This window comes from Adiantum capillus-veneris, chromosome 18, assembly GCF_014529385.1.
Source record: "Adiantum capillus-veneris isolate H3 chromosome 18, ASM1452938v2, whole genome shotgun sequence".
Lineage (NCBI taxonomy): Eukaryota > Viridiplantae > Streptophyta > Polypodiopsida > Polypodiales > Pteridaceae > Adiantum > Adiantum capillus-veneris.
The window spans coordinates 50,662,317-50,680,151 of record NC_140948.1 but is presented as its reverse complement, the minus strand read 5'-3'; the positions used below and the strand labels follow the sequence as shown (position 1 = coordinate 50,680,151).

Genomic DNA, 17,835 nt, shown 5'->3' with positions numbered 1-17,835 from the left:
GCAAAGAGTAGTGGAGAGGGTCTAACATTGCTCGGTTGATTATGGTTCTTATTGATATTTCTAGTAGCTCAATAATGGTTAAGCCAAAGGCAAGCCCGGAGAGACTCCATTATTAGGTCTATAGTTCCCAATGGTGTATCTCGAACCAAGTCCTTTTCAACCAAGATAATAGATCCCTATCCCACTTACCCTCTTGCAATGAATAGGTCCAACCTTTCATGGAAACTTAAGGACCTCTCTTTTAAGCAAGGAAAGAGAAACCAATAGCTATGATACCAATGTAACGAAAATGGACTAGGAACATTGAGAATAGAAAAATTAGGAAAACTATAGTGATCATTTTTATGACAATACTTCAAGAAAATAGAGGGAGAACTTGATTAGAGGTAGTAAAATAACCATTATACCTAATTAACTTGGCATGAACAATGCTTTTCAAGAGAGAATTAGAGAGCTTGACAATAGTTGAGGACCGGATTTATGTGGAGCCAGTCCCCCCTCCAAAATGCTTTTGTATCATCGCTTCTCCCATAAAGAGAGACTTGGTACAATACAAGATTTGTGTTCCTTGAGACCTTGATGGTGCAATGAAGATAGAGAGCTTCATGCACCACAATTATGCCCATAATTTCGCTTAAGGAAAGCATTAACTTGTCCCCGGCCTCAATCCCAAGACCTCAAACACCTTCAAAGGTGGAGAAAGCTAGCAGGGAATGAGGGTAGGGAAGAGGAAGAAGAAGTATTCTTAAAAGAAATAAGTAGTGTCCTCTCATACCATCACTCATAGAGCTTAGCATATCATAGTAGCATAGTAATGGAGATGAAGAAGATGACAAGCATAGCCTTGAAGCATAGCTCTTGGTTGGATTTTCATTCCATAGCCAAGAGTGTTGGTGTCGGCTCTCAACTTCTCAAGCTTGGAGAAGGAGATGGAGGTCTTCCACTTTCACCAAGTGAGAATGAGAGCATGTGAGTGTGTGTGAGAGAGAGTATACCCCCAAGCACACCCCCAACTTACTTTGGTCGACCCCTCCTTGTAGCCCATCCTTGAATTTGATTGGAATCCTACAAGCCTAGCCAATCACATGCTTAGTACATATCAAGCAACAAGGGTAGCATTTGGACAAGTGTCCTCCTTACCCCTTTGAGAGACAGGGCTTGATAATTATTCAATTAAACTAAATTCTTATTCGATCTCTCTCAAAGTAAACCAATAGGCACTAGGCACACTATGGGGGCAACCTAGCTAGGAGCTTGACATGTGTCCCATATGCCTCTTTGAGCAAGGGGTGTCCCTTGAGTGAGAGGAAGTTCATTCTCTCTCATCCCCTACTTGCACGGCTCACCCCTTGCCTTGGTTTGAATTCAAGCTTCTCAAGAAATTAGCCCCATAAGCATGACAAGAACCTCAACCACCTTAGTCAGAAAGCACGACAAGCACCTGAAGCACATGCTTAGCTTGTCTAAGGTCTTGGGTCTAAGGACTTTTAACACTAACCTTTGGAGGTCTTTAATGAAGCTAACCCTAAGGTTGTTTAAGCTCCATTACCTAGCATTTCTCTTTGCTAGACCATCTCCCATTTGGACCTATTGCCTTTGGTCCCGTGCTAAGATAAATCTAAAAGCACATGTCTATATTCTAACTCTTGTTCTCATTTATTCTCACACATTAAATGATTAGTTCAATATGAGAAAATCATTTGGGCTAGTTAGATATTAGATTTTATGACATTATCTCTCTCTTCAAATCATAGTTGTCCTCAACTATGAGGTAGAGAAGATAAAGCCTTAGTCATTAGTTCAAGTTGTCAAATTGATTGTTTTGGTTAGAGGTGCATGCTTTACCACAACTATTTTGAGTTGCTTCCTCCAAAACCCCATGCAAAATCACCCAATTTCTCCCAAGATGGTCTTTGATTTTTTCGCAATCTGTTCCTCAAGTTTTTGAATTGTTCAGCATAATGTTCTACCAATGGATCCTTTTGTTTGATTTTCTTTAGTACATCTTTAGGGGTCTTGTCTGCCCTGAATCAGGCCAAAAAACTTGTTTTCAAATTATTAATCTAGAAAAGATACAATGCCACAATGCATGAATCATGTCGTGTCTATCCTCTTCAGTGTTGCTGAAAAATGCTCCTTTTTAATTGCATCATCATATAGCACATCATACCCACTTGCAGACCACCCACTCCAGCAGAAATAGGTGCTTTCGACGCAGATTTTGATGTAGGCTGTCGAATTAAAATGCGTCAAAATGCACATCCCTATGAAACAGTTGATATATGCGTCGATATATACATCGATCAAGCCAGTTTTTGATGCATATTTCGATGCCTATATCCACGCCTATATCGACGACCATAACCAAAAAAAAAAATCTTGGGCAGAAGATAGGCAGCCAGGTCTGTGGCTGTGCCTAGTGAAAAGATGGACACACCCACAGATAGACTGCCTATCCTCTGCCCAAGAAAGCGAGAAGCACCAAAATCAACCGTGCTCTCGCAAAAATTTCGGCAGAGTTCCCTTTATTTTAACATAAACTTTTAAAAAAAAAACCATATATACACCTCCTACATGATATCCATGTAGGATCTCACATATTGAGATCTAAGGCACAACTTGATGGAAGAAATGAAAGTAAAAATGAATTGAACTTCATAACGAACTTTGTGCATAACCATAACCAAAACCATAACCATAACCATGATCAAAACCATAACCATAAATTTCGTTAAATTCTTGCATAATTACCATAACCAAAGCCATGATCAACACCTGTCCAAAACAATATATAACCATGTCCAAAACCATGATCAAAACCAGCCATAACCATAACCATAACTATAACCAAAACCATAACCATAACCATGATCAACACCTATATGTGCATGTCTATACAAGAAAGAAACACAGAGATGTGTCTGTGTCTCACAAAACATATATAGAAAAACCATTGATGACTCGCGCGTCACAAGCTGCACATAAAGGGACAAGTCCAAAAATTAGTATGATATTACTTCACATATACTTAATTAATTAAGTCAACTCACACATATTATTTGTCTTGATCAAACGTCTCACCTTAATCGATCAGCGAGATTCTAAGGCCTCCCAGCCTACAGTCTTTCCTACGGTAGCAAGATCATTCAATAGATCATAAATGCCTTTCCGATATCCATCTGTCTCCTCCTGGCATGTCAGGGCTCGAAGCATTGCAAGATTCTGTATTTATTCAAAAACCAAAGTAATTAAAAATACATGATTCATCACTCTTGAAAAGAAACGCCATAGCTAGGATTGGATTGGAAACTCACGAACCCATAGCGAAAGGTGTCGAAGCCTCCGCTGCCAAGATGAGATGTGCCCCTCATTTCCTTACGGCTCGCCGCGATGAGACGCTGCTGTCTGAACCTCATGTCTGCTGTCTCCTCCTCCTTCCCGATCTGCTGCCACGACTCGTGTGAGATGCCCGTAGGATTTGGCTAGCCCCGCCTGAAAGCCCGAGGATCTGGATCTCGACTATGTTTCACAGTGTCCCATGCAACATTCATGATCCACCTGCTCGGAACCTCTCAGGATGGTCTCCACTTTATAATTGATTTTGCCATGGTCCTAATGAGTCCAAGACGTCATGATGGTGCTAGAAAATTTCACCTCCACGAGCTGGCGAACCCGTTGTCTCATCTCAATCCCGCCACTATCCATGTCAACCTATCCATCTGGCCGTACAGTATAGACCTTGGAGGCACTAGGATCGTGTGCCCCCCAAGGTGTCCGAGGTGTGCTAAGAGGTGTGAGAGGTGTGTCTGCGTCGGACGGGGGTTGTAAGCGAGGAGGGGTCAAAGCATCTGTGGACCCTCCTCCACAGCAACCACCACCTCCACCTGACGATCGCCGAGATCGGCAAGTGCGCCTATGAAGCGGAGATGCTGACGTACCGTCTCTGTCGTACCCCTAGGTGTCAAAGCAGCCATGATGGGAGACCTCGCATGCATCGTACCCATAGGCGTCCCCCCCATAGGCATCTTTCCAACTGACTGCAAATCATCTCGTGAACCTCGATTGTCTTTCATTCATGTGATTGTCTTCCAGAGGATCTCTCCCACATTCTTGAATATATGCATTGGATCCAGCAAATGGTTAATTAGTAGATCACCCCAGTACGGCAACATATGGAGAATGGACAAACACTTCATTCCTAGAACAGGTTGCCCCTCATGTTGCTCCCATTGGCGACGCCACTCTTGTACATAAATAGGACGACATTCGATGTGACCAAGCTGACCTTCGTGCAAGTGATGGCCATCTGGAAGATAACGATGGTGGCCTTGATAAATTGTCTTTCGAAGCGAGGCAGAATAGCACACATCCAAAGACGGCCCGCAAATTGGCCATGCATTGTATCTCGAAGTTGTAAGCCCTGCATATATTACAGCATGATGCAGTACTACACAAAGTGCTTGCAAATAGCAAGAATTTTGTAAATCATCCATCATTACCAAAAGCTTCACCGTATCCTGGCCAATCGTGCATAGTCCACATAAGAAGTCCATGGATCCTTGCATGTTGTTGTCCAGTGTCTGTAAGCCCTCCTCTGCTTGGCTCGAAGAAGGCATCCATCATCTCCTCCATGCCGTCGTCTTGTGTCTATAAGCCCTCCCCTGCTTCCATCCTTGGCTCTGGATTGGTTGGACCTTCACGCATAATCCTCTCTCTCTCTCTCTCTCTCTCTCTCTCTCTCTCTCTCTCTCTCTCTCTCTCTCTCTCTCTCTCTCTCTCTCTCTCTCTCTCTCTCTCTCTCTCTCTCTCTCTCTCTCTCAGATGTAGGTGTTATGTCGCGAAAATCAATGTCCGTTCCGTAGGAGTCGTATCGTAGATTCTGTACGATTTCTCTAGCAAACTCTCCGTACTTGTGCACATGCTCATTACATATCCTACGCTTGTGCTGGATTTGATACTTGCAGAACGTGCACGAGCATGCAATCTTTTCCTCCATGTTAGCTGATGACATTGCCATCTACAATGATTATGAATGCTGTCTCAATATATATACTTCTCACAATGTAAACTACCTCACATTCTCTAGCCTTGCTCGATCTCCGCACACCTCGGTCCAGAGGTGAACGGAGATCAGGACCATCGGGTCAAAATCTCGTCTTTATTGGTCAAATCCTATATGGGTGACACATACATGCACACCCAAGTGTACATGACAATGCATGTAGCGGGCAAAACCTCTTTGCCTCTTTTAGTTACATAGTTTCTTCTAGAGTGAGAGAGAGATAGATTTTGTCCTTTTCACACAATTGGTCAGCATCCAAGCTAACTCTTTCACCACTACTTTCTCTATCTACTAATCTCTCTCTCTCTCTCTAGATCTCTCTCTCTATTCATCTCCGTAGCTATCTCTGGTTAGTTCTCTCTCTCTCTCTCTCTCTCTCTCTCTCTCTCTCTCTCTACCTCTATCTCTGTCTCTCTAGATCTCTCTCTATCTCCTTATCTCTATCTTTCTTTCTCTATCTCTAATTCTCTCTCTCTCTCTCTCTCTCTACCTCTATCTCTGTCTCTCTAGATCTCTCTCTATCTCCTTATCTCTATCTTTCTTTCTCTATCTCTAATTCTCTCTCTCTCTCTCTCTCTCTCTCTCTCTCTCTCTCTCTCTCTCTCTCTCTCTCTCTCTCTCTCTCTCTCTCTCTCTCTCTCTCTCTATCCCTACTATCCATCTATCTCTCTCTCTCTATCTCTATCTATCTATCTATCTTTGTTTCTCTCTCTCATTCTCTATTTCTCTCTCTTTCTCTCTATCTCTTTATCTCTCTCTCTCTCTCTCTCTCTCTCTCTCTATTTCCCTCTCTCTCTCTCTCTCTCTCTCTCTCTCTCTCTCTCTCTCTCTCTCTCACACACACACACACACACACACACATGCATGTGGCAAGTTTTGGCAAAATCTAAAAGGCAAGCGCGTTGAGAGCTTTGGTGACTTGACTCTTGAGGATATGTATATGCATTGCAAGAACCTCTATGAGCAACCCAATGTTGATAAGATGAAGTGTTGTAGCTCCCTTCAGTTTATGTCTCCCTTCTTTACCATTGAGGATGTATGCTGCGCGCTTGAGAAACTTGCTACTCGCAAGGCAGGGGACCTTCGAGGTGTCACGACTGAAATGATTAAATGGACAAGTAAGAAAATACGATGTTGGATATGCAATATGTTTAACCTTGCACTTCAGTATGGCATGCCTCATGATTGGAGTGCAAATTGGATCAAACCTTTGCACAAAGGAGGAGATGTAAACAATGTGAACAACTATCGCACTATAATGGTTGGTTCTTTGATGGCAAAGTTATTTGGATGTATCATGGAGATGAAGATAAGTGAAGGGCTGAAAAGAATGGCAAACGTGCGCTTGGCCAAGCAGGTTTTCAAAAGCATCATAGCACTATTGATCACCTTGTCACTCTTCGAGTTCTTATGGAAGCGTCTTGATTGAAAAGAAAAAAGTAGTATTGTTGCTTTGTGGATTTCAAGAAAGCTTTTGACATGGTATCGTGAGGAAATCTTTGGAGACATATGCAAAGCCCTCAAGTGCCGAGAGAATTTATGCATGCAGTCGTTCGCATCTACCAAACAGTGATATGTCGACTACGTATGGGAGATGGAATTTCTGAATTTTTTGCAAGCACCATTGGTGTCAAACAAGGATGCCCACTTTCCCCAACCCTCTTTGGGCTACTCATTGATGAATTGGAATGCATGGTTCTTGATTTTATGCAGAAAGAAGGCATAGAAGAGGTTAAGATCAGAAATGCGGTGATCATGCTTTTGCTTTATGCCGATGATGTAGTGCTCTTGGCACATACCTTAGAAGATGCACAAAAGATTATGAGTGTCTTGGAACGCTTTTGCCTACATAGCGGGATGATCGTGAATGGATCCAAAACCAAGGTTATGCTTGTAAAGACCCTCAATGACAAAAATCCATGCATTGTATACAACAATGAGCAACTTGAAGTGGTAGATCACTTCAAGTACCTTGGCCTTGAGGTTCCATCCAATCATAAATGGAAGGATTGTGCAATGCATCGCTTGGAAGCTGGAAAGAGCGCTTATTATGCATTTGAGAACATGTGCAATGCTGGAGAGATCAAGTGTTGGGCTCTCAAAAAGTACCTCTTTGACACATTGGTGACACCGGTGCTTCTTTATGGAGTGGAGGTGTGGGGTGGAAGCATCGGGAAGTCTACTTGGAAAGAGTTTGAGAATGTACAAAAGCATTTTCTCACCAACTTTCTCCAAGTCAAGACACAAACACCCTACATACTCTTACTTCTTGAGTCTGGATCGCTTCCCATTGAGGTGTTGGGCATGCAAAGGGTTGTAGAGTACATGTGTAAGACACAACGTAGCCCTTTGCATCGACTTCCTAGAATTGCATATGAAGCAAGTCAAAAGGTTCAAAAGACATGCAAGAGCATAATACTAAGTTCCGGGTGGATGCTTGACATCAAGAAATGGTTTGGGAGATGGGATGCATATCACTTGGTCAAGGATGCGTCGATCAACTCCCAAGTTAATGAGGCCTTCTTACAACGCCAATGAATCACGGCTTCGGAGAAATCCGGAGGTTCTCGCTTCATCCATTACACCACACACGTTGCCCCAAACTACAAATCTCTCTTCTTCTCCGAACGAGGTAACCAAACCCATCCCTACATCCTTGAGCCCATCCCCTTGAGTGCTATCCACACCATTGCCTCCATTCGTCTTAGCTCCCATTCTCTACGCTGCGAGACAGGACGTTGGGGCACTGACAAGGAGTGTCATCGACTTTGCACCTTATGCCCTCGTCAAGTGCGAAAGAGTGAGTAACACACACTACTTGAGTGCTCAGCTTTTGACCACATTAGGTCCTCTTTTTCCCATATATTCAGTCATGAGCTCTCCCTACATACCTTCCTCTCCCAACCACGATGTGGACTCTCTATTGCGACGCTCATTTCAGCTGTTTTTGAGCATCGAGAGTCACTTATGACCTCCACTCACACCACGTGACATGTTTATTTAGTCCCATAGGTCATATTTGACCTTCGAGGACAATAACAGAACTATCTATCTATCTCTATCTATCATTCTCTCTTTCCCTCTCTCTCTATTTCTTTGTGGAGTGGAACCAATGGATTTACATGTAGGAGACATAATGGGGATAGTGTGATTGACTATATGCTACTCTCTGAAGCCATCATGTATCGCATAAAGAGTTTTATGTTTGGTCAATGGACCCCGAAATCCGACCATCGCACCTTATGTATTGACCTTTCATGTGGAGAAGCAACTAAGCATGATAATTTCAGCCAAAGGAAAGAGAAGTTATCACTATGTATGGATTTCAAACGGGCACCAATGTACATTGAAATGGTTGAGCAAAAATTATTGATGACAAAGCTTCAATGTGATGCACCATTGGAAACTAAATGGGAAGCTTTCAAGAAAGCTATTTGTTCTTGTGCGGAAGAATGCTTTTCCATAAAGCATCTCCATGGTATCAACAAAGATAGATCACGCAAAAGGTGGTTTGATAAAGAATGTCAAGATGCTCGAAAGTCCTTGATAAAGCTTGATGCAACTATGGACAAAGACAACTATCAAAGTCATTTTCATACATACAAGGCATTGATTCAAAAGAAGAGAAAAAAATGGGAAGTAAAGCAACAAGAATTTCAAGTCCAAGAAAAGGCACATGCATGTGGAAGATTTTGGAGAAACTTGAGAGACAAGCGGGTTGAGAATTTTGGTAACTTGAGTCTAGTGGATATGTACACACATTGTAGGCAATTATATGAGCAAGCAAATACTGAAAAAATGCCATTTTATGGTTCACTCCCATGTATGCCGTCTTTTTTTACTATTGAGGATGTATGCGGTGGGCTTGAAAAGTTGGCCACTCGCAAAGCGGGAGATCTTCAAGGTATCAAGCCGGAGATGATCAAATGGACGGGAGATTTTACCCATGAGTGGATGTGTGATATGTTCAACCTTGCACTTCAACATGGTATGCCTTATGATTGGAGTACTAATTGGGTTAAGCCTTTGCATAAAGGAGGGGATGTAAAGAATGTAAGCAACTACCAGACTATAAATGATTGGGTCTCTTATGGCAATGTTGTTTGGAGTTGCATAATGGAGATGAAATTTAGTGATTGGGGCTGAAGAGAATGACAAGGTGCAAAGGGCCAAGCGGGTTTTCGTCGATGCCATAGCACATTGATCATCTTGTCACTCTTCGTGTTCTTATGGAGGAAAGTCGGTTGAAAGGCAAGCGATTGTATTGTTGTTTTGTGGACTTTAAGAAAGCCTTTGATATGATTCCACGTAACCATTTGTGGAGAAGGATGGAGAACTCCAAGTGCCAAGTGAGTTTATGCTTGCGGTTTCTCGAATCTATGAGAAGGTGATTTGTCAATTGCGCATGGGAAGAGAAATTTCAGAAATTTTTGTAAGCACTATTGGGGTTAAACAAGGATGTCCATTGTCACCAACTCTCTTTGGTCTATGCATTGATCAATTGGAACAAATGGTACTTGACTTTATGCAAGAAGAAGGCATTGAAGAGGTCACTATTTGCAATGCGGTAATCATGCTTTTGTTGTATGTGGATGATGTAGTGCTTCGAGCACACACTTTAGAAGATGCACAAAAGCTTATGGTTGTCCTTGAGAACTTTTGGTTGCATAGTGGGCTGATTGTAAATGAATCCAAAACAAAGGTTATGCTTGTGAAAACCAACCATAAGAAGAAGCCATGCATTGTGTACAACAACGAGACACTTGAAGTTGTTGAGAGCTTTAAGTACCTTGGCCTTGAAGTTCCATCCAATCACAAGTGGCATGAATGTGCTATGCGTTGTTTGGAAGCGGGAAAGAGAGCATATTATGCATTTGAGAACATGTGTAATGCAGGAAACATCAAGTGTTGGGTTCTCAAGAAGTATTTTTTTGATGCATTGGTGACACCGGTTCTTCTTTATGGAGTTGAAGTGTGGGGCGGGAGCATCTCAAAGTCGACTTGGAAAGAGTTTGAGAATGTCCAAAAGCGTTTTCTTACAAACTTTCTCCAAGTTAAGACACAAACACCATATATGCTCCTACTTCTTGAGTCGGGATCTCTTCCAATTGAGGTTATGGGCATGGAAAGGGTTGTGGAGTACATGATAAAGATGCGTCAAAACCCCTCACATCGACTTCCTACAATTGCATGGGAAGCAAGCAAAAAAGTTCAAAAGACGCATAAACGCAAGATCTTGAGAACGGGATGGATGCAAGACATAAAGAAGTGGTTTGGGAGATGGGATGCATTACACTTGCTACATGATGCTTCAATTGACTCTCAAGTGAATGAAGCTTTTCTACAACGCCAATGTATTACGGCTTGGGATAAATCCGGTGGGTCACGCTTCATACATTACACCACCTATATTGCCCCCAACTACAAAACCATGTTCTTCGCTGAGAGAGGAAACCGTACTCACACTTACATGCTTGAGCCTATTCCCTTGTCCGCGATACGCACTATCGCAGCAATTCAGCTTAGCTCCCATTTCCTTCGATGCGAGATAGGGCGTTGGGGCAATGGAGAAGAGTCAAATCGATTGTGCACATTATGCTCACTGCAAGTTCGAGAGTCTGAGTACCACACACTACTAGAGTGCTCAGCTTTTGGTCACATCCGAACTTGCTTCTCTCACATTTTCAGCCATAACTTAAACCTACACACTTTCCTCTCCCAGCCAAAGTGTGGGCTCTCCATTGCTCATCACTACAACTTTGGAGCATCGAGAGTCACTCATCAGCCATACACATACTACATCACATGTAACTTTGGTCCCATAGGTCATATTTGACCTCCGAGGACGATACTAAAATCTATCTCTCTCTCTCTCTCTCTCTCTCTCTCTCTCTCTCTCTCTCTCTCTATTTCTCGTTCTCTCTCTACTTCCCTATCTCTCTCTACATATATCACTCTCTATCTCTCTATTTCTCTCTCTCATTCTCTATTTCTCTCTCTTCCCTATCTCTCTCTCTCTCTCTCTCTCTCTCTCTCTCTCTCTCTCTCTCTCTATATATATATATATATATATATATATATCTATTACCCTCTCTCCCTCTCTCTCTCTCTCTCTCTCTCTCTCCTTCCCCTATCTCTCTCTCTCTATTTCTCTCTCTCTCTCTCTCTCTCTCTCTCTCTCTCTATATATATATATATATATATATATATATATTTCACACACACACTCACCCACCTCTCTCTCTCTCTCTCTCTCTCTATCCTACACATACACACAAACAATGTAGCTTGAGGGAGAGAGAAAGAGAGAGATGGGGGCGGGGGAGGGGGCGGGGAGAGGGGGAACAATACATGCACTGCAGGTTTTCAAGAACGAGGGGCTAGATCTGTGCGCGCAGGCGAAAATGATCGCTTGCGCGCGGGTGGGGGTTTTCCCCCAATTTTTTGAGCGTCGATATATGCATTGATATATGCGTCGATATGCGCATGGAAATATGCGTGGTTGCTTAGCAATTTCGACGGACATTAGCACGTGTGTTGCCACCTACATATCGACGCATATATCGACGCCCGCTATGCGCATTGAAAGGTACGCCGCGTCGAAATACTACGCGTTGAAAAGCGCATAGAGTGTTGTAGTGACCTAGTCTCAAATTTCCCCACATGGATGTCAGCATCTTGGGATTCTTTCCCACTAAATTCTTTTGCCCCTACTTGAGGGTTTAGTGGTGGTAGTTGACTCCATTGGTGGTGCTTGAGGGGGTAGTGGACCTCCCAATGGGTTAAATGCTAGTGGTGGTAATGGTGGTAATTGGAGTAAGGGTGTGTGGAACTCCAATTTATCTTCTTGCCCTAAAAAATTGGTGGACTTCTTGAACCCCATCCAAATGGTGGAGAACCCTTTTAGGACCTTGTGAGGTACCTCCCTACTCTTCTAGTTAGGTGAAGAACTCTCCCCTTTTTCTTATTCTAGGTTCCCCCTTGTATGGTTGGATTCCTATGACTCTATTTCCTCAACAATTGGTGCAAGCTTGTGAACACTGCTACTTCAAGGATATCATCCCCTAACTCCCCACCTTATATTTGCAATTGTGCTTCAAGGCAAGAGTCCCACCTTGTCTTCTGAAATCTGGTGCCATAAGAGGTTATTGGTGTGTGCTCCGCTGAATCACTCATGCATTTCTTTTTCATCTGCGGAGTCTTAAAAATTGAATAACGTCCCTTCTACAGTAAAAAAATAGGCAATCTAGAGCATTGCACATCCCAAAGAGCACATAATTGATTGTGTACTAGTGGATCCTCAAGGCTATGTCGAGTTTCAAATCATCTACAAGAAATCCAAAAATATGTGTCCAAGAAGATCATGTTATATTTCTCCCTTTCTCCTTCTTCAGTGACCCAACTAGCAAATCTTCTCAAGAGTTCATATGGTTCAGCCTCTATCAACCCCAATCAATCCCATTTCCCAATTGATTTTACTGAATACTTCATACATAGTATCCATTAACTAAAAACTTTAAAAACATAAACAAGAATAAAAAATCTATCAAGCGATTGCATTTTTGAATTTAAACTAGAAATTGGTTGCATAGAAGCCAAGAAATAGACACTTCACAAGGCATCAAACCTCCCCTTTGCCTTCATTCAGCGATAAATTTTGTGTTTTGATATGAAGAGGTTTGTCCTTCATAGATAACAATTACAAACCATGTACTAAAAACTACAAACACTCACCCAAGTATGTTTCCCCAATTTTGGAAGGAGGTGGATTGAAAAATAGAAATCTATTCTACAACAATTGTCAACCGTGTCTTAAATATAACTTGACCCATTGATGGTCGAAGAAAAAAACATCACACACACACACACACACACACTACCATTGACCCTCTCCATCCCTCTTTCTGTCTCATCCTCTCTATTGCCTCCACCATGCAAAGGCTTTTAAAAAATGACAAAATACAAAATTTTAATTATAATTATTCTGGCTTGTTTCCACCTCTCTCTCTCTCTCTCTCTCTCTCTCTCTCTCTCTCACACACACACACACACACACACACACACACACACACACACACACACACACCACATCCTAGCCCTCACCTTCACAACCTTCCCCTCTGCTCCCTCACTGTCTCCCCAATCTCGGTTGAACTCGCTACAGCCTACCCATCAAAAGTGGCTGCTCACACAAGCAAATCAAAAGAAAATTCAAAAAATGGAAATTTTATCCTTGTCAAAAAGAAAAGTGAAAATAAAAACACCACGAGGTTCTTATCCCTCCTTTTAACTAAAACATATAATTAAGGGCGTTGAACAAGCTTTTGGCTGCAAATAATGGAGAGGAGAGCAAAAAATAAAAAAACTTATTTATTTGGCTCAACGAGATTTGTGTACGTATGAGATCCTTGTGTTTTTCGAGCATTCGTCAACTTCCCACCACATTGAGATGCATTGAAGCTATAGTTTCAAGAGATTACAAATTGTTTACTCATGCTAGGTTACATCTTTTGCACTCACTAAGATTTTGTCACTCGAAAGGGGATTTATGAGCTTGATTGATCAGTTAGGAGAGGGTTAAAATTGCACATTGCTCTTCATGAAAATCTCTCTCTCTCTCTCTCTCTCTCTCTCTCTCCTTCTCCTTCTCCTTTGTAATTCATATGTGCTACAAAAGAGCAGGGATATGGACACTGAGTGTATGTGATTCTATGAGCATTTTATGCATATAAAACTTTCTTTTCTTTTAACAGTATTTTAATACATAAACAAACTTTCTTTGTGTGAGAAATTTGGCTTATGCTTTCTTCTAGTGTTTTTTTTTTAATTGGCATTTTCTTTGCACTAAAAAACCAATTCTTTTTAGCATGCATGCGAGGTTTTATTTTGAGAGTTACAATGGACATGAGTTGATGCATTGTTGGGGCATTTTGTGCTTCTACTTGACATTGCTTGATGTATCTTTTTTTAATGCTTGATTTGGATGCAAAAATCTTGCATGGCACTAAACATTGATCTTCTCAATGACCATAGGATTGGATTTAAATTTTGTGCTTGGCTTGATTTAAAAATCCTTGCACTAAAAGTTGAATTCTTTTGGAATGCATGTAAACTTCACTTTTGAGAGCTACCATTGAACGATGAGTGGATGTTTGGTCGAGAAGACTTGTGCATTAAAAAGAATTGTGTATGGCATTGATTGTGCATTCCTAGTGCTTTTTAATCCTAATGATTGACCTAATGTTTAAAGGGTTGTTGGTAGAGTTGGGATTCGATTGACCAACCAACGAGTTGAGTTTGCACATTTTGCAATATGTGGCTATTATGAGTCATTCGCTTTCATTTCATCAAAAGTTGCAGTGATCTCTAGCTCGTTAGATTGAGCTAGTGTTAGCTATCTTTTTGGGAGCTTTAAATTGCAAAATTTGGTTTTCAAGAATCATAATCATTTCATTAAAAGTTGATGGACTCACTAGTTAATTAGATTGACTTAAAGTCTAAATCTTCATTTGATCTAGTACTACTCGATAGTGCGTGAGAGATTTTACAATTGCAAATTTACTTGCTTAGAAGCATTGTCTATCTCATTTTTTTATGTGTGTGTTTACATATGCTATCCATAGAGAAAAAAAAAAATCATGTATGTAACCAAAGGCACTTTTTCCCCTGGGGTTTCCCTTTGGCATATTTGGGTATGCAAAACCCAAGAATTAGGTTTTCAATAAATCTTTTGTGTGTTTTGATTTTCCAATACATAGAGCTCTCTACTCCTTAACACCTCTCCCTTGTGGCCTCCTTGCCTCTTGGTTCCAGTGGTGGCAGGCTCTCACGAGAGCCTCCTCAGCCCGCAACTCTGTTGGTTTTCTCGCTTTTTGGCTCTAGTGTTAAGCCATCATGACAACCTCTATAGACCCCAGCTTGTGTGCTATTGTAGCGCCCCCTGTGAGTGTAGCCTTCCTCCCGCCTTCATGCACATGCACCCCTTGGCTTGGTGGATGCACTCCTTTGCATTCCTGTACAATCAGAGGCCATCCTTGTTGATGTACCCCCACCTTCCTTATGTCCGCAAAAAAATCCATGCCCCCAATATTGTCACCAATCTCTTTCCCACTTTAGGAAAAAATAGAGAGAGAGAGAGAGAGAGAGAGAGAGAGAGAGAGAGAGAGTGAGCCCTGAGCTATGATACTAGTGTAAGAACATGGGGTGTCTACATGCTAATCTCCTCTCAACAACCTCAGTCTATATAGACTCCATTAAGAGCCGTTTACCTATGCATGTGTGAAGTGTGGCAGGGCTTCCCCTACTACGGAACATTCTCACTAGGCCACAACCTTGCCCACAAGACCCTTGCCATCAGAATGATCACTGGCAATGCTAGGAGAAAACGAATAAAGAGTTTTGGGCATGCATGATTAGAGTTGCCCGAGTAAGAGCCATTTTCAAGAACATTAAAAAAGCATACAAGACAATAGAGTTTTTATCTTGGGGTCATTGCAAATATAGGAAGAGACATGTTTGCAAAGCTTACATTTCTTGCCATATCCCAACCATAAGCGCTTGCAAGGATTTTCTATGGTGTCTCTATAATAAGGTTTTGAAAATGGCCTAAAAAGGACGCTACAATGTCTAGTTGTGGAGCCAAACTAGAGTTAAGGTGGATCGAAGGTGGTGAAATGTGTTTAACCAAATATACATATATTTATGACATGTACAAAATTCATGAATCTTCTCTATTCTTTCTTCCTTTAGAAGGGCAGGTATAAGGATCGAATCACAAAAGAAGCTAGAAAACTAAGGGGATGATTGGTATAGCAAGCTTTTGGAGTGGCCATTGGAAAGAGGGACAAAAAACAAGAAAGCTAGGGATCATATTGGGTGGAGCCACATTGGCATCTCCAAGCTTCAGGGTAATATTCATTGGGAAGATGGGAGCTACTTTGAATCGACACGATTACTCGAACGCATGGGTTGCATGGCCTGCATTGCTCATTGCATATCGGTGGTGACGATCCTATTAGGTCCCTCTTCCTGGTATCCTTCTGCCATAAGCAACAGTTATTGAGTGTGTGTCAATGCAAAGCTACATGAGTATCATAAACATATATGTAAATATAGCATGAGATTAATATGCAAATGTTACACCATACAAAGAAAAACTTGGGCATTCTAAATTAAGCATGGCCCATTGAATATTAGGGGACCCCGACACGCAAAGGGGGGTAACTATTTCATGTTACCCCCCTCCATTAGCAGCACCTCAAGGAAGTCCAATTGCAAAATGATCTTAACACCCCTTGCGTGTGGGGGTCCCTTTAGCGGGATTCTTTGAAAGTAAAAAAAACACACACACACACACACACACATCATCATCATCTCTAAGGCCTGATTTTGCATGTCAATAAGAATTAGTAGCCTCATGTCTCAAGGGTTGAACCATAGTGTGCTTGTGTGGGTGAGTGGACGCAATCCCCTAAAACTAATCTAAGCGAAGCCTCGAACGGCCAAAAAAAAAAAAGAGTTCGTAGCCTAAATGAAGAAAAATCACCTAAATAAATAGCCTAAGGAAATCACCTTCCCAGCACCATTGGTTTTCCAAGAACTTGGCCTTTCACCTTCTCCATAGCTTTGATCGATCACAGTCGATTTTCTGTTGCAAACATGATCTGCAAAAAGCTGAATATATATTGAGAGATATGCTGATCAAAACTGTAAAAAATGCAAATTGCAAATCATCGAGAAATGGGGACCTCCCCACGTCGTGATCAGATCAGAAGCCTCCGCTAATATATTATAAGGTAAAGGAATAAAATACCTGCAGATGAATGCGAGTTGCATGATATTGTCGCCAATGGTGAAGCTTCAATTGGCAATGCAGGAAGAATTAAGGTGGAAGCTATGGCTGTTGTTATGATGAGGAATAGCTGTAGCTTTGAGCTCACCATATTAGCTTGCCTAAACACATTGAGAGAGAGAGAGAGAGAGAGAGAGAGAGAGAGAGAGAGAGAGAAGAAGGCTCTATAGACACATGCTCTATATTTGTGAGCATGTATAGCTCAAGAGAGCGCTCATTAGTATGCTCTCAACTTGCAATGCTCAGGGACTTGAATGCACAATTCTGTAGCCAGAGAAGGACATTCGGGCAAATTGATTAGGCCATCAGAATGCCACCAAAGAGCGGCATGTGGGTTCCTGCGCAAGCGAGGGATTTGAATGGGCGATGGAGGAAGAGTAGAGAGAGAGAGAGAGAGAGAGAGAGAGAGAAAAAAGAAGGGGGCGCTTGTGCGCGATGATAATTATCAGTAGGAAACATGGCAGAGGAGCAGAAGGGCGTTTTTGCATTGTTTTCGTCCCAAACAAAACGGCTGCTGGAATCTCTCTCTCTCTCTCTCTCTCTCTCTCTCACACACACACACACACAAACACACACACAATATATTAATCCGATATATTAGATGTACTAAGGAGTAGGCCTTGCAGAGACGAAAGAAAGGCTACTGCACCGCAGGCTTAATCTATGTAAGGATTGACCCGCTCTCTCCACATTATGAACCTGCTACCTATATCCTACACCAGTGTCATTTGTGTACATATTTTGCCCACGCGTAGTAGGCTACAAGACTAAAGAATCTGAGTTCCAGGACAAGATGTTGGGTTCAAATCCCAACCCCTCCCAACAAAAACCAAACAAAGGGCGTGTTAGCACGGTTGGGGTAGAACCTCTGCCGCTCGTAAGCAAATTTGGCATTTTATGCTTAACGGCTTCTGCGCGTAAA

The 17,835-nt window shown here is 42.0% G+C and overlaps 1 protein-coding gene across 1 annotated transcript; it reads right to left on the bottom strand.

Annotated features, from left to right (window-relative positions):
- Nucleotides 1-15,560: 15,560 nt before the first annotated feature.
- LOC147435637 (EPIDERMAL PATTERNING FACTOR-like protein 2) lies at nucleotides 15,561-17,487 on the bottom strand. The gene is made up of 3 exons (XM_086488012.1): nucleotides 16,875-17,487; nucleotides 16,634-16,725; nucleotides 15,561-16,101 (listed from the first exon to the last, which is right to left on the bottom strand). Exons 1-3 carry the CDS (start codon nucleotides 17,002-17,004, stop codon nucleotides 15,922-15,924), a joined length of 402 nt encoding a protein of 133 aa, XP_086344138.1. The 5' UTR covers nucleotides 17,005-17,487; the 3' UTR covers nucleotides 15,561-15,921.
- Nucleotides 17,488-17,835: the final 348 nt, after the last annotated feature.

Coding starts and splice junctions, on each gene's coding strand:
- LOC147435637 (XM_086488012.1), bottom strand. CDS start 17,004: ATGGTGAGCTCAAAGCTACAGCTATTCCTCATCATAACAACAGCCATA. Junction 16,726..16,874: donor CAACTCGCATTCATCTGCAG/GTATTTTATTCC, acceptor AGCTTTTTGCAG/ATCATGTTTGCAACAGAAAA. Junction 16,102..16,633: donor AAACCAATGGTGCTGGGAAG/GTGATTTCCTTA, acceptor TGCTTATGGCAG/AAGGATACCAGGAAGAGGGA.